We start from the raw sequence: 15,121 nt of genomic DNA on the forward strand, positions 1-15,121 counted from the left end.
AGACTAAATCAACTGACTCATGTCTCTCTAGTAATCTCAATAATCTGTTCTATATGTTCAATCAGTTGGGTAATTGCGGAAACCATGCATGCTAGGAGGATGATAAGCCATATTCCCCTATTTGGTTCGAATTTGAGCACCGATGCAAAGTTTGATAGACTCACCAGAGAATTTGTTTGGCGCCTTTTCCATGATAGCTTGGGTTTGCTTGCTAGTCCTTCCGTGGTTCCCGGGTAATTCTCAGATTTTGTGGTCTTGGACAAGCAGGAGAAGGTTTGACACCAAATCCAGAATAAGCCTGCGCTGTACTTGATACTTCAATAATTCTTCTTTCTTTCTTTTAGTATTATAACTTAATAAGATAATTACTTGTTTTATTTGTCACGTCCACAAGCTGAAGGAGAGAAAAAGGAGTGTTTTACGGTAAGCAATTCACTCGTTTTGTAACGGTTGCTTTTAGTTGTCTCACAAGTCTCTCCTCCCCTTATTGACTGTCTTGCACAATCGTCTCGCCCATCTCATGCAAGTGTCTCACTTTTTGTGTCCAAGAATCAAAGATGGATCAGATGAAAGGAGTTGAGTGAGCTGATCATTCAAGACTCCAGCTGAAGTCTCCTCCATACAACGTTGTTCAGTATCCTTCTTTCATTCAGAATCATGACAACTAACAACTTAATATGATTATCCGTATCAATTGTCACGCTCATAAACTGAAAAAGTGAGAAAGGTGTGTTTTACAGTGGGCATGCAAGTGTCTCAGTTTTTTGTGTGCGAGAATTGAGACCAAGAAAAAACCGCGTGAGATGAGAGGAGACGAGACAAGACAAGTAAGGGAGGGAAAGCGCATAAATACTTGAAACATCTCCAACATGACATTAGTTTGATAGGTTATATCAGCAACATCTACACCACAACATGAAGGTAAGTAGATTTGTCAACTGCGGCTTCTGGCCATGCATCCTCTAAACAAACCAAAATCAATATCAGTATATTTTTCAGACCTTCATCAGCCTCATTGCTCTCTTGGTTGTTGCTCTGGCCGACAATGCCCCCTATCGTCCCGCCCCCTCTTATATAGAGGAGCCCATTGCCCACCAATACCAATATCCCACGGTTGACGATGTCAAAGACAGCTTTGCTCAAAACGAAGTTCGTAATAACTATGCCACCAACCGTGTGGCCCTTCCTACTGGCAATACCCATATTGCAAACAACAATGCGGCTAATGCCCAATATGGATACTTGGCTGACGCCTACTCTAGATATTTGGGTGAGGTACAATATGGAGGAGCACTGAAGTACGAGTTCTACCCTGTTCCTGCCAAGCGCACGCCTTCCAAACACGCTCCTTACCCGCGCACCCCTTACAGGAGTGCCCCTTACAAACGTACCCCTTACAACCGTGCCCCTCATTCCAACTGAAAAGGCCCTCCTTCTTACATTTCTTTAACTTATTTTTCATGTTAGTTTTTGAATGAAATATATTTGCATACCTTCAACAATATGACTTTATACCTTAAATGAAATAGTCCATTGATAGATTAAGTCTAAACGTAGCAGGTTTCCTTTTGCCATCAAGGAAGTGCTAATGAAAGGATTGGTTCAGTGCACATGAAAAAAGTGAAGAGGGAAATTGAAGAAGGAGCGTAAACAGGTGGGGAGAGGTAAATGATGAAAATCTTGGTTATTGCAATAGAGTGGGTGGGTCAGATTGAACAGATCTTTTGTCAGCTCAAAACGTTGATGGCACTGGGCCGCGTCGAAATATGGGGTAGACCTACCGTAGCTATGGGACGTTCTGATTTGAACTTGATAAACACGACAACAATAATTCTTAGTCTAAGAAATAAGAGACAACTTACAACGGTGTATGCTCTTTGGTATTCCTTGTTTGACTGACTTCGGAAAAGGATAAGGTTTTTTTCAGGTTAAGTATGGTTAAGATGAATAGGGCTGACCGGGCGGCACAGGGTGCACCAGCTGATCAGGATTTCCAAAGATAGCTCCACCGACACGCAGATTGCGACACTTCTCCCAAGAGACCTTGGAACACGGTCTCTTACTCCTAAACGTAATGTCTTGGTGGTCCTCATGCCCTATCCAAAATAACAACCCGACAGGTGGGAGACTGTCAGCGCCATTGTCACATTTCTACATTTCATTCAAACAGGTGGAAGTGGATGGAGAGTTCCACTTTGTCCTTTGACCAATGGTCGAACTAGAGTCTTTGGATGGGTGTATGATTTGTCCACTACCCGTTTTAGCCAAGAATCCATACTAATTCTCATTGGAACCAAAGTGCAGAAGGTTATATCCCCTGGTCACAGAGAACATTTCCCGGGTTATCATTAAGATGTTGTAAGGCTCCTGGAGCGATAATCTCAAAGGTTGTAAGGCTTTGAAATCCCCTTGCATAGTTCTATCGTGTTTGTTAAAAAGTGGTGGACTGTACGTATGCTTTTTGTCTTAGTGCATTTCACACTTTTGCTTTAAGAAATTCAATAAAGAGTCCGTAAAATATGCCTGCTTCTCCAAATATCTGAAGCAATATCTCTGCGTGCCCCAATATGCCAATAACTCAAGGATGCACTTCATCTGCGAGACTGAGCCCCTCACAATCGGGCTGGCAAGGTCGGTATTCAATAGTCTTGGGAAACTGACCTTTCCGAGGATGATGTCCGGGCATCAGCTCGCGTGTGCCGCCACGGACAGGACGGAAACCTACTGTCCGTGGCCCTACATCCCCTCGGAATATTGGAGGTCACGTACCTTTGCCCGGCTCCCCGCCAAATTCCATCATCGACGGGAGCTGACAAAGGAGTTGTTCAACCTAGCCCATCCTCTCTACTGCAATAACCAAGTTTTTTATCACCTCCCTCTACCCTCCTGCATCTGCAATGTCTGCTCCAACCCTCTTCAGTTCTACCATGTGCACTGAGGTACATCTAGTCATTCTTCCCTAATACCACCTGTGATATCGCCAAACTGATCAGTCTTTTTATACATTTGTTGTCATGGCCGAGAGCCGCAAATATATATAATAATAATAAAATATAGAAGGTTGTCTTGTTTAGAATTAGGCTCGTACGTTTTTAACAAATATTGGCCCATATTAGCAGCCATGAGGCACCAGTTCTACCTTGGCAATGGTGAGGGCGTCTTCGTTCTTCGCACCATCTCAAAGATTCTTGGGCATGAGCGAACTCTTCGCAAAGGTAAGTTGAGAGCTCCTTTCCCCCTTGCCGTTGTCAGAGACAAGATAGGCGGCCACCCCCATCCCCAAACTGCTGGTATCACTAAAGATGGCTATATATTGGATTGGTCTCCCCAGCCATCTATAAAGATAACTTTTTAAGCAAGGGGATCTGACGTATCCATTCTTAGAACAGATTGACGGTCTTGCGTGCTAAAAGATCTGGTGTTACATTATCATAAGCGTTTTTGGCCAATTTTGTCAATAGATTTTCGTCCCAACTTGCTTTGTGCAGCCACAGCATTGGCAAGATACGTTTGTATTTCATAATGAACGAGGACACATAGCCTTGGGTGTCAAAAACTTGGCTAGCCAGAGAAACAGCTTGTCGACGAGTTATTTTTAACGCATTTTCGTCAAATTGTTTGAACTTTTCATCCAAATTGAAATAGAAGTGGTCCCTCGCATAGTCCAACTTCAAACCTAAAATTGTTATTATTTGCGATCGGTCAACTCTCTGATCGTCTATGCTATCTAGAATGGTAGGCTCGTTGGCTGATATCTTATGGCCATAAAATCCCCCACTCTCTAGAATGTTCAAGATCTCTCGAATTAAACGACTCATTTCTTATATTGTGTTCGAGGTTACTAGGATGTCGTCCATATATGTTTTCTCCAAGATGATTTTAACCGCTTGAGGACATAGGTTTTCCCATTTCTTTGCCGTTTGTTTCAAGCTCCACATAGCAACAAACGGGCTACATATACATCCAAAAGGCAATCAAATGAATCGATAAAGGTTTGGCTCTGTTTGGCCTGGGGGAACCCAAACATATTGGAGCATGTCCCTATCTGACTCGTTTGACAAACGAACCAATAAAAAAATGTTTGAATGTCAATGGATGCAATAAAAATAAATAAAATATAAATATTTTCGTTTTGGAACGCATGATAAGCTGCATGATTTGTGGCAACATATTGGGTCCTTGTAATAGCATTGTATTTAAAGTGCGAGTTTTGTCCTGGATGTCCGGCAAGGATGCATTCAGGACAATCCTGCACTTGGTTGTGGCTTTTTTTGGTCGAATCACTGGGTGACTGGTCAGTACATTCCGTCCACCAGCCAGGGGTGAAAGGTGGTCGGCCCAGCGGTGGGTTGGAGCTCTATAATACCAAAAGCTTTGAGCCCACCCGTCTCTTGTCCTCTCCTCATCACATAGCCGTGGATGCCCAAGGCTTTACCATCATTGGCGTTTACTATCAGCCAACCACAGACTATGATGATCTCGTCTCGGACCTCACATCCATCCTTCAGAAGGTGAAGAATCCGGAGAAAGTGATCATTGGTGGTGATTTCAACATCCGTCCTGACTCGAGTGAATTCTCCGAAGTCGTCCAGATCTTGAGCCAATGGAGAATCACTCTGCGCTCCTACCCGGGAGTCCCAACACACACCTACTCCCGGGGCGCCTCTGTACTTGACCACATTTTCATATCAGAAAATATTCCATCTCCGGCCAGTTTCGTTCATCCACTGGCCGTTTTCTGATCACCTCCTGATTTAAGTCACCTTTAAGATGCCCAGAAATTTCCATCATCTGGGCATGACTCGAAATGGGAGGTGTGGGGTCAATATGCAGAAGAGCGAGGCTCAACTTGAGGCCCTGCAGCTATCCATCAACACCGGGATTGTGAGCAATCCAGCTGCAATGGCCCAAGGCATTTTGCAAGCATTTAAAGGGGTCCTCCTCAGTGCAGAGGCGGAGCAGAGGACTCAAGACCCCGTGGTTCAGCCCCTACCATCGTGAGCTGAGGGGTCAAATGCTCCAAAAATTTGCGAAATGCCAAAACGAGGCAACACCGGAGACTTGGGAGCAATATGCGATATCAAGAATTGCATATCACAAGTCTCTGCACAGCGCCGAGTCAGCCCACCAAAGTTTGGAAGTGGAGAACCTACTCTCTTCATTGGCCTCGTCCAGGATGGCGGGCTTGTACAAACGTGCCAAAAAGCCCCCCACTAACTCGGAGATTCCCGTGAGACAATTCCTCCTCCACTGTCGAGAACTGTTAGCAGCAACATCGGAAACAGTAGTGGAGGAGGTCCAGGGGTGCCCAAAAGAACACCATCCCTTTTGCAGCCCTTCACGGATCCCGAGATGGACGTGGCCTTCAAGAAGATGAAGAGCAAAGCCCCCTCAACATCTGGGGTCTCTCCCTTCCAACTTTCACTTCTCCGGACCCAAGCCCAGCCACTCCTCCTCCAAGACCTATTCAGCCTCGCCCTCCATTCTTCTTTCTTCCCGCCAGAGTGAATGGGGTCAGCTATCATCCTCATCCATAAAAAAGGACCCAGGGATATTCCAGACAACTATCGGACCATTGCCCTAGAGAACCTCTTCTTGAGGATGATGTCCACCCTACTAGCTGCCCGCTTCTCCAGATTGGCCGAGGATAGGGATCTCCTTCCCCAGTTCCAATTCGGTTTCCGGAGAAGCTGCTCAACTACCACGGCAGCTACTCTCCTATATGAAATTGTGCATTCCAACATCAGCAGTAAGTGGAGAGTGTACGGATGCTTTGTGGATTTCTCCAAAGCATTCGACAGGGTGGACCGAACGCGGTTATTCCTCAAACTCCAAGTGTGGGGGGTTCCGCGTTCAATCTGTGTCTGTTGTCCAACATCTATGCAGGACTCAGATACTCCATTCGTTCTGGCAAAGAAGACCTATCGCCCTGCTGCTTTACTTCCATTGGCCTTTTACAGGGGGATCCGCTATCGCCAATTCTATTCAATCTCTATGTATCCAACCTGCCCGAAGCCCTCACACACCAAGGCCCCACTTTTAACCATGTTTCTGTTCATCATCTACAATATGCAGACGACCTGGTTCTCTTGGCTGATTCAGCCGTGGAATTGCAAATTATTGCAAAGAGAACGGCCTTCAAGTCAAAAACATCAAGACGAAGGCCATGGTTTTCCATAAAGGTCGTCTGCCTCCCACCTCCTTCCATATCCACCATGGTCCGATTGAAATCGTCAATAATTTTACTTATGTCTGTTTCACATTCTCCACTCAACTCTCCTTCATCAACCATCTCAAATTATCAATGGTCAAAGCCAGGGCAAGGATCGGATACATGTACAATAAGGGCTGCGAGGTAAGAGTTGAACAAACTCTAGCGGCCAAAAAATGAAACATTGCGTTAGTAAGAAGTAGAGGGCTAGTCATCTAGTAAGAAGAAATAATGACTGTTTCTGATTCATGCAAAACTTTTGAAATTATGTGAAGACAGACACAAACAAAAGAGATTGCATTTCTTATGAATGATCTGATGTTATGTGAGATAGTGAAATAAGAGTGATGAGTAGACTTTTTTAATTCTTAGTTTAAACATCTTAAACATTCAAGTGTTTTCTAACCCAATTTCCCAGAAAATTACAGCTTTGGTTTCAAATAATCCTAAATTGAACATTAAATAACGTTAAATTTATGCACCAATGAACATTAGTAATGCATCTTGGTATAATTTTTTCACTTTAATACGTCACGGAGTCATTTGTTACGTACCTTTTCAGGGTTACGATTCTATGTTGCAATCCTGATCGGAACTCGTTAATGAACTTGAACTACATCAATGGTTTTTAATTCAGCATTATATTTATCCTAATCTTGGCTAGGTTTATTCAGCAAAATATTTGCAAATGGAAGTGAAAAATATGAAAACCACTCTCATATAAAGGTTCACGCTTTGAACTTGGGCATTCAAAGGAAATGAATGGCCAAGGGGGCAAAATGTATCACACCTCCAGCAATAACATTTGCAAAAGTAGTTAACAAGCAGGGCATTAGTCGTTTCTCAAAAAAAGGAACAAATTGCGGTGACAATTAGTTTGTTCAAAAATTGCAATTCGTTACACAACCATTACTCACAAAAAAATGTAATGCCGTTACTAGGCACTCTTCCTAAAATTTAGATGACCAATATTTTGTGAGTTTTGCCCCGTCAAGACTATAATTCTCCAAAGAAATTGTGTTTTTGGCTGCAAACACTCCTAAAGCCTAAAATTTGAAGACTATTGACTTTTTCCATAATGAGCATTAGCATTTAATCTTGGCATAATTGGTCAAAATGTATTGCATCAAAATGTTTTGAGGAGTTAAAATTCGGACTCTGAATGGGGTAATGATTTCTGAAGGTTTGAAACAATGTCGCACAAGTCACGATGGAAAAACAGTATTCGGCATTGTCAAGCCAGTAAAGCTTCATTGTGTTAGATCTGGGTGATCTGAGAGTAGCATGAGTCTGTCTGGTATGAAGCTCGGAACGTAATTGATTTTATTGAGGTTGTTGGTAATCATAGACATAGCACATGAGGACAGATAGTGGCACGAGAATATAACACATTGTTAGAAGTCTATGACTTAAGCTGTGAAAATCTGGAAGCTTAGGAAATTTGATGCATCATACTTAAGCCAAAGAGAGATTTTACTTTGCTTGAAATTGGACTGAATCAGGTCTTCAGTCCAGTGATTTTTAATTGAGAAGATGTAAACAATAAAGTAGCAAATGCTACAAGATTTGAAACCAAGAACTCCCCCAAAGTAGTCAAGAGCAACCACAAATTTCAAACCTGACTTTCATTGTTCATAATATGGTAATATCAACAATGGTCATCCAACCTCCAAATCATCTGTTGATCGACATTCATCGAAAACTCTTGGAGTCAAACCCTACAGACCTCGAATTATTCCCAAACTGACCGACGAACAAAAGAAGAAGAGCATCAAGTTCTGTAAGATGGTAAAAGATTGGACAAATGAGGATTGGAAGAAAGTGGTGTTTTCTGACGAGTCTCCATTTGAATTAGATCCTTGAAAATAGCATGCCAGGTCGAATCAAGGCTTGTTTGAAGCTTAAGGGAGGATATATTGGAAAGTAATTAAACGTAGATCTACTCCCTTTGGGCCAGGGTCTTGTTTTTTGTTGATGCATTCAATACGGGATACGTAGTATATTTTGTAACAAATGAAAATGCAACAAGGAGGCTAAAAGCGAGCTAAAACAACCTTTTCCCCATTTTAACATTTCATTTTGCATCATCGATACTTGGTTTTTTAGCAGATTTACACCCTTTCGACAGCTTAATCTTTACGTTTTTCCAACGTTTTTGCCATTTTTCTCAACTTTAAGAAATAATGATTTCGGTCAAAAAGGTAAGAAGGCAACCTTTTTTTCGAGGTCTACAAATCACTTTCATTTTTCACTCTAAAAAAAAACCATGTCCGAATTCTGGAAAGCCACCCACCATACGTCACATCTGCAAGGGAAAAAACCCATCAAAAATGGCGATTGAGTATGACCAAAAAGTTATGATTGGAATAACCATGAAGTTCAGGCTTTGTGGGATACCGTATTGGTAGAGCATCCGCTTTCCAATTTGCGAATCCTGGTTCGATCCCAGGGAAGTCAAGTCCAAGCTTCTTTGCGGTATTTAAATTACAGCATGAGTGCTGCTTTAATAGCTTAAATGGGCGAACCTGCGGTCATTCCCGAGGGTGAGGTGATAATTACTGTTGGCTGTGACGACGAAGTGGTAATATCCCTCAATTGGGACAACCAAAATCAGTTGGCAGGCCGAGCGAGCGAGCGAGCTGCCATCTGACTTTGTAACAAACAAAACAACCATGAACTCGAAATATGGACTGTAAACGAGCTTCCCGATATATCGGCGAGTGCTTGGTCACAGCACCACTTAGCCACTTTTCGAATAAAAGTAATAAAATAAGAAGCATAGATCCCTTTAAGTAAAGGCTGGTCTATTTTATATTATTTACATGTTAAGTGTTTTTTTTCGAAGTTGTGTCGTCAAAAGCCTATTTAGATGACCAAGAGCAGGGCAAAAATTTGAAGACTTTGTTGTTTTCACTACATAATTTTGGCCTTAACTCCTGAGTTCCCTAAGGATAATTTTAGGCTCGAATTTGGCCAAGTTCATCTACTCAAAAAGATTTTGTCGTCGTATGACGTGGTTATTTGGAATAAAGGATTTTAAAGGCGATAAGATTTTTTTCTTCCTTTCCCCGTCCATATCTCTAGAAGTCCGCGGTATAACGTAGCTTGTTGTCCTCACGTTCCAACTGTGATGGAGTTGGTCGAAGTTTGGTGGCAGTCGTGGCCGCTAAAGAAGGCCACGTCGAGGAATATGCCCAAAGCTATTCATTTCAATGTGTTTTATTCATTAACACGAAATTTTCATCCATGTCTCTAAAAAAACTGTGTGTGCAGTCCAATTGCATTTGGTGAAGAAATATTTGAACATTACATATGCTTACTTTTTAGATGCAATGTTAGAAAAGAGCCACAAGATTCAAAACAGCATTACAGGTTTCACTATTTGAATTTCAGGCGTTTTCACTGCCACTGATGCTTGTCTGGCTGTCATTCGCTTTTGCCAAGCATCATGCATCTTGTTAATGAAGTCCAGAAGTACTGTGAATGCCGAGAGGCCTAGAAACAAGTTCATGGCTCCACCAATACTCGCAATTATCATTGAGAAGTAAGTCAAAGAGACACGACTCTTAATGTTGATCAAATCAGTGGTGAATAAAAGATCCAGGGTGAACCAATCCTCGCTTTTAGTTGCACGGTCTCCAAAAGGTACGGCGTGTATTGCATAAGTTGTCCTCTGACAAGGCAGGAAACAACCCTCCTCTTTATAGGCATAAGCCGGGACCGTGTGAATGTTGGCGGCCTACGGAAGAATAGAGGTTATACAGTTTAACATGTTTGACTAGGATTATTTGACATCGATTATTAACACTACTTTTGTCTTTTCTTGAAGCATCAACCCTTTGCAATAAATGCTTAGGATTGGCTGTTTTAGCAACAGTTACCGGGGTAGCATTCCTTTTTGGGTAGTGGCGACCTCCCAAGAGAAGAGAGGCAGGGTGAAATCGGCCTGCTTTTAATCTAATTTCTCAACCGATAAAACATTGAACGGTTTAAGTTTGATCAATGGCAGTTTAACATAAAGCCGTAGTCTGAAATAATTCTTCTAATTTCTGGTTTTATGTTGGCTTAAATGCCAATATGTCTAAATGCGTTTTCGTTATTTGAAAGGGAACAACTTACGTAAAAATATTTATTTAAAAGTAGTTCTGTGTAGAGCCACCATAATATCATATTACACGCATGAGATTTTCTGAATGATTAAATAATTACTTTGTAAGGTCTTAGTCTCAAAGACTACTGAGCTTTGAAGTCCTTGGGCACGATTTATTATCTTACTTAGTTTCACAACAATAAAGTGATTATGTAACACATAAAAGCCGTCATCGGACTGCACTGAAGAACCACAGTAAAATGGAAACGATGTTTTGTGCTTCAAAATCTCATGAATGTACTCTTCTATTGCTTGCAATAAAACCTGTTCCTGTGAAAAACGTAGTCAGTGAGTATTATGAATAGAGGGTGAATTTGAAAGTTTTGCACATAGAAATAATTTTTCAAGTAATTTTACGTAAACACGATCATTACCTACATAGTACTTTTCAACGAGTTTGAGGGAATTTTATTGAGCTGATTATTTACCAAAATTGCCTCATTTGTAAAAAGTGACACTGAGAGTAAGATATTTTCCACTTTCTGCAAAGTTCAATATTCCTTTCAAGATGACGTTTCATGTCGGAATAATAGGTTTTTCACACAGCAGGAAAATTGTATAACGCCTACATGAGTGAGTTCTTTTTTTTTGGCAATTTTAGGCATTGTATCAGCAAGTTTCGAAAAGACAATAAATTGGTATGCGTAAATTCCATAATATCCATTAGTGCGAGATAGATATTATATCAAAATGTACAAAAGTGAACATTTGTATTTTCAGTGTTCTGGGTAGCTATTTTTGGGAACATTGCAATGTGAAACAGGTTGGAGCCATTCAAGACAGTTTATTTCTAGTGTAAAATTTTAAATTTTGGAGACGAATAAGAGATAAAGGTACGCCTTTTTTCAAACTTGCAGACCAAGCAGCAAGGCCACCAATTTAAGGTTTTGATGAGTAACAAAAAAAGCATTTCATTTAGTCATATTGCCTTTCGATTTGCAATCATAAATATCAGAGGTGAGTTGTAACATTCAAAAGTAGGAAATCTTTTTTCTCAACATTTTTGCCAATTTCTTAACTTTTACTGAGAACTTTATCATATAAATATTAAACTTTATGGCCTTATAATCTGTGTCCTGGGAATAATCTCTAAAAGTGTAATGGGCAACTTACAACCTAATAACTAAGCATCCGCAAAAGCTTGTTCTGTGAAATTTCATGTCTACACATAACTAAGATTACTTGCAATGAGAGAGCGAACTTGAAAGTGATGTATAGACAAGGAATTTCACAGAACAGCTATTTTCTGGATGCTTAGTTACTACGGTTTGTAAGTTGCACATTACACTTTTAGAGATTATTCCCAGGACGTATACGTATTTGCTTTTGTCGATGGCATAACAAAAAAATGATTTTTTTTCATTTTCTTTAAGATTTGGTTAAGAGCTAAAAGAAGTAATAATTGTTACTTAATACTTCGAAAAGAAGTAAAAATGGTTATTATTATTCCTTAACCATCAAAAGCTACTCGTTTCTATCATGCTACTGAAATATAATAATGAAACAAGAGTGTTTTCAAACATTCAAATTTGTCACTTTTGGCAATAACTTATATCTATGTAAAAGGGACATTTTTATTCAACGTTAATCAAGAATAAATTTGATAAAACTTGAGATTGCCAACTTTTCCTGTACAATTGTTAGTTTTGATAATAAGTGAGTTTTGATTGATATTGCAACTATTCATGCTTCAGGACAGTGAAATACGATAATACGGTTTTCAAAACGCCCTATCAAATTGTCTCACAACAGCTAAAAATGCTATATTATGTCACTTAAAACACACTAAAAGTGAATTTTTTGAAAATGAGTTTTACAATCATCATGCGCACACTCAGTTACTCATTCACTTGAATTCTGAAGACAATGCATACAAAAGACAATGCTATAGATTTTGTCGTTTCTTGAAAACTTTGTTGAAACTGATTAGATAGCTTGTTTTCGGTTCTGAAATAATTTTCAAAAATTTGCTTTTTTTGAGGATTATATATATGTATAAGGCTTTAAGTTATTTTGAAGTTATGCAAGAAAACGAAAAATTGTTCCTTTTTTTCGTTCATTTTTTTGTAATAATGGAAATCGATATTAATTCTTTGGGAAATTAAATTAACTATAACGGGGGCATTTTGGGGCAAAAAACGATGAAATTTGGACCACTAAATCCCGTTTTACTAAAGTAACTTAAATTCAAGGGCTAACCGAATGTGCTCCTGAATTACATTGAGCAGAATTTTGAAAATTTTAGTTTTTTTAATGTTTTTTGGTATGCAAGTTTTTTATGTGGGCTAGAAATCCATATAGCAATAAGATCGAAGTTGTTCCCTATGACTTTTTGAGGCAAAAAATGCTAAGCTGTGATTGGTAATTGCCAACAAAACTTTAAAGGGTATTTTTACAGTTGTGCTCATTTATGTTTTAGGCATAGAAAAAGTATACTGTATTTCTTGGCAAAGTTTTAACATATCAACGGAGCATTTACTATTGGATTTGATGCAAATCTAACCTTTGGAAGATATACGATATTTTAGCGCCTGCTCGATGTTCCTTTTATTCTCATAACAACGAAAATCGTTGCTAGTAGTCTTGGCATTTGCGCAAACTCTTAATCAGTATTGCGAGTCCCGCCGTGTTTGAAATGGGTCAACTGACTCAGAAAAAAAACAAATATGCGTCCCAAAGATCCAATACATAAGTTAGCTTCCTGAAGAAGTAAGTAGCTACCAGATTCGTATTCTTACCACCCAGAAGTTATTTTGCAAATCCTCAGTGGAATTGCACAGTTTGCCTTCAGGAAAATGATACCAAACCGGGTAGGAAAAGCATGTTGTGTTAAAAATGTCAATGTTTCGCCGGACTTTCCCACGCATGCATTCTGCTTGGTCCTCGTCCGAGATACCCTCCAAACAAGGCAGATCCTTCTTGATATCTTGCTGCACGGAGATCTCAATTTGAGTAGGATGTTCGACGACAACTTCGGGCTGGGCTCTGATAATGGCGTGCATTATGTAGTAAAATTCCATTCCCGGGGTCAGAAAATAGACAACGTGCGAAATCTTAGCTCTCAAAGCCAGTTGAATGGGCGAGAATGGTGGATATTCATCGATGAATGTGACCAGCTGACATATTCCACTGTAAATTGTTGGAAACTCTTTGACCGTATGGTTTGGAATGACTTGCGTTCCCTCCAAAGGCATGACCTGCACTTCAACCTTACGAGCAATACCCCTGTAATCTTCGTGGTAGAATGGTTGAGTTTCGATAAAACCCTCGTAGTCACAAATTAACAACGTGGGGAAAGGCATCGTTTGAAAAGAGCTCCAAGTACTAGATTCCGTTGTTTTGGCCCCAATCCATTTTTCTAGGAGATCCAAAATCTGCCATACAAACCCAATCAAACAAGCCACCGCTAGAATGAACTTCAATCCTCGAAGAACAAGTTCCATTTCAAGTCCGTGGATTGCTTTGAATACCAACAGCTTCAGCCAATAACAGCCGACATTCAAACTAAAATTTAATCACATAAGAAGTGTTATAAGAGGTATCGATGTATTTATATAAGCTTGGGGTACAAGTGCAAGTAGGAGCCTTTTACATTTGGGTGTTCTAGACTTCAAACCCAGCCAACCTCCGCAACACGTCCTTTCTTTTAACTAATTTTGTCAAAACATTGTCCTACCAACCTTACATTCAAGGACTTATCAATGTGCTCATCTTCTTTATTTCTATTGAAGAACAAAGTTCTTATCCCACTCAAGAAAGCTATGCTTAATATATGTAAGCAATTTCTTCGCAAGTTTAAAAAAAATACACTATGAATTATATCCGAAGTTCAAAAGTATCAAATCCTCATATCAACAAATGATACCAGGGTGAAGAAGCATTTCAGTATGTTTCGCAGTGAAGTTGTTAATAAATACAGAGCAGATTTCAAAGCAAAAAACTTACCATCAAAGGACTTGACAATGTCTTGTTCCCTTCAGGTTTAGTCCATTTATGACTGTCTTTGTCAATTTCGTTCGAATTGATAACAAAAACGGAGAAAGTTTTTTGTTCTTCCCAACTAATTTCCTTTCAATATCATTTTTTTGTGAGACAATACTAGTTTGATATCTTTAAGCGCTTAGTTCGATTCCCGGTAACTTGATAAAAATATGTCGGAAATTACTGGAAATTACTTTTCTCTTGTGGCATTTCAAGTGGCATTTCAAATTCATTTCCAACTATTTGATAAAGGTTACGTCTTTTGGCTGTTTGCCGATTGATGTGAATGCCTTTATTCTTAACTACGAAGAAGTAATGGAAAAGCAAATACATGTATTTCAGCTATATTTTTGGTAATTGGTCGGTTTATCTCAAGGCTTAATTTGTGGCTTATACTAAAGATTCTGAAAGGGAAGATGCGTCATATCGATGCTAACGACATAGGCAATGCGACGGTGAAACGATGAACCCGAAAAAGCCTCAAGAAGAGAAGCAGTGTTTTTCCTTCGAACAAACCAAGTTATCAATATGTTTTGTACCAATTCAGACAAACCCTACATTCAAAATGACGAAAGATGTCTCGATTAAATACCAATATCAATTGTACCTGTGTTTTAACAAATTGAATGGTGGTTAAAAAAAATTTCAAGCAATATAAATCATATGGACAATCCCTCACACGGTGGAATTCTAGGCACAAGAAGGTATGTACGATGCTTACAACGAAATTCATTTGACCTGAGAAGTTTGTCTACGTATCATCTTTATGCTGACAAAAT

The 15,121-nt window shown here is 39.8% G+C and overlaps 2 protein-coding genes across 2 annotated transcripts; one reads left to right on the forward strand and one right to left on the reverse strand.

Annotated features, from left to right (window-relative positions):
- The first annotated feature begins 915 nt into the window (after positions 1-915).
- On the forward strand, positions 916-1,422 carry LOC131891186 (uncharacterized). The gene is made up of 2 exons (XM_059240710.1): positions 916-921; positions 1,000-1,422. Exons 1-2 carry the CDS (start codon positions 916-918, stop codon positions 1,420-1,422), a joined length of 429 nt encoding a protein of 142 aa, XP_059096693.1.
- Positions 1,423-9,414: 7,992 nt separating this feature from the next.
- On the reverse strand, positions 9,415-14,363 carry LOC131890315 (uncharacterized). The gene is made up of 3 exons (XM_059239634.1): positions 14,307-14,363; positions 13,100-13,865; positions 9,415-9,950 (listed from the first exon to the last, which is right to left on the reverse strand). The coding sequence occupies exons 2-3, from the start codon at positions 13,802-13,804 to the stop codon at positions 9,567-9,569; spliced, it is 1,089 nt and encodes a 362-aa protein (XP_059095617.1). The 5' UTR covers positions 13,805-13,865; positions 14,307-14,363; the 3' UTR covers positions 9,415-9,566.
- Positions 14,364-15,121: the final 758 nt, after the last annotated feature.

Source organism: Tigriopus californicus, chromosome 11 (genome assembly GCF_007210705.1).
Source record: "Tigriopus californicus strain San Diego chromosome 11, Tcal_SD_v2.1, whole genome shotgun sequence".
Classification (NCBI taxonomy): domain Eukaryota; kingdom Metazoa; phylum Arthropoda; class Copepoda; order Harpacticoida; family Harpacticidae; genus Tigriopus; species Tigriopus californicus.

Coding starts and splice junctions, on each gene's coding strand:
- LOC131890315 (XM_059239634.1), bottom strand. CDS start 13,804: ATGGAACTTGTTCTTCGAGGATTGAAGTTCATTCTAGCGGTGGCTTGT. Junction 9,951..13,099: donor TGCAAAATAACTTCTGGGTG/GTAAGAATACGA, acceptor ATTCTTCCGTAG/GCCGCCAACATTCACACGGT.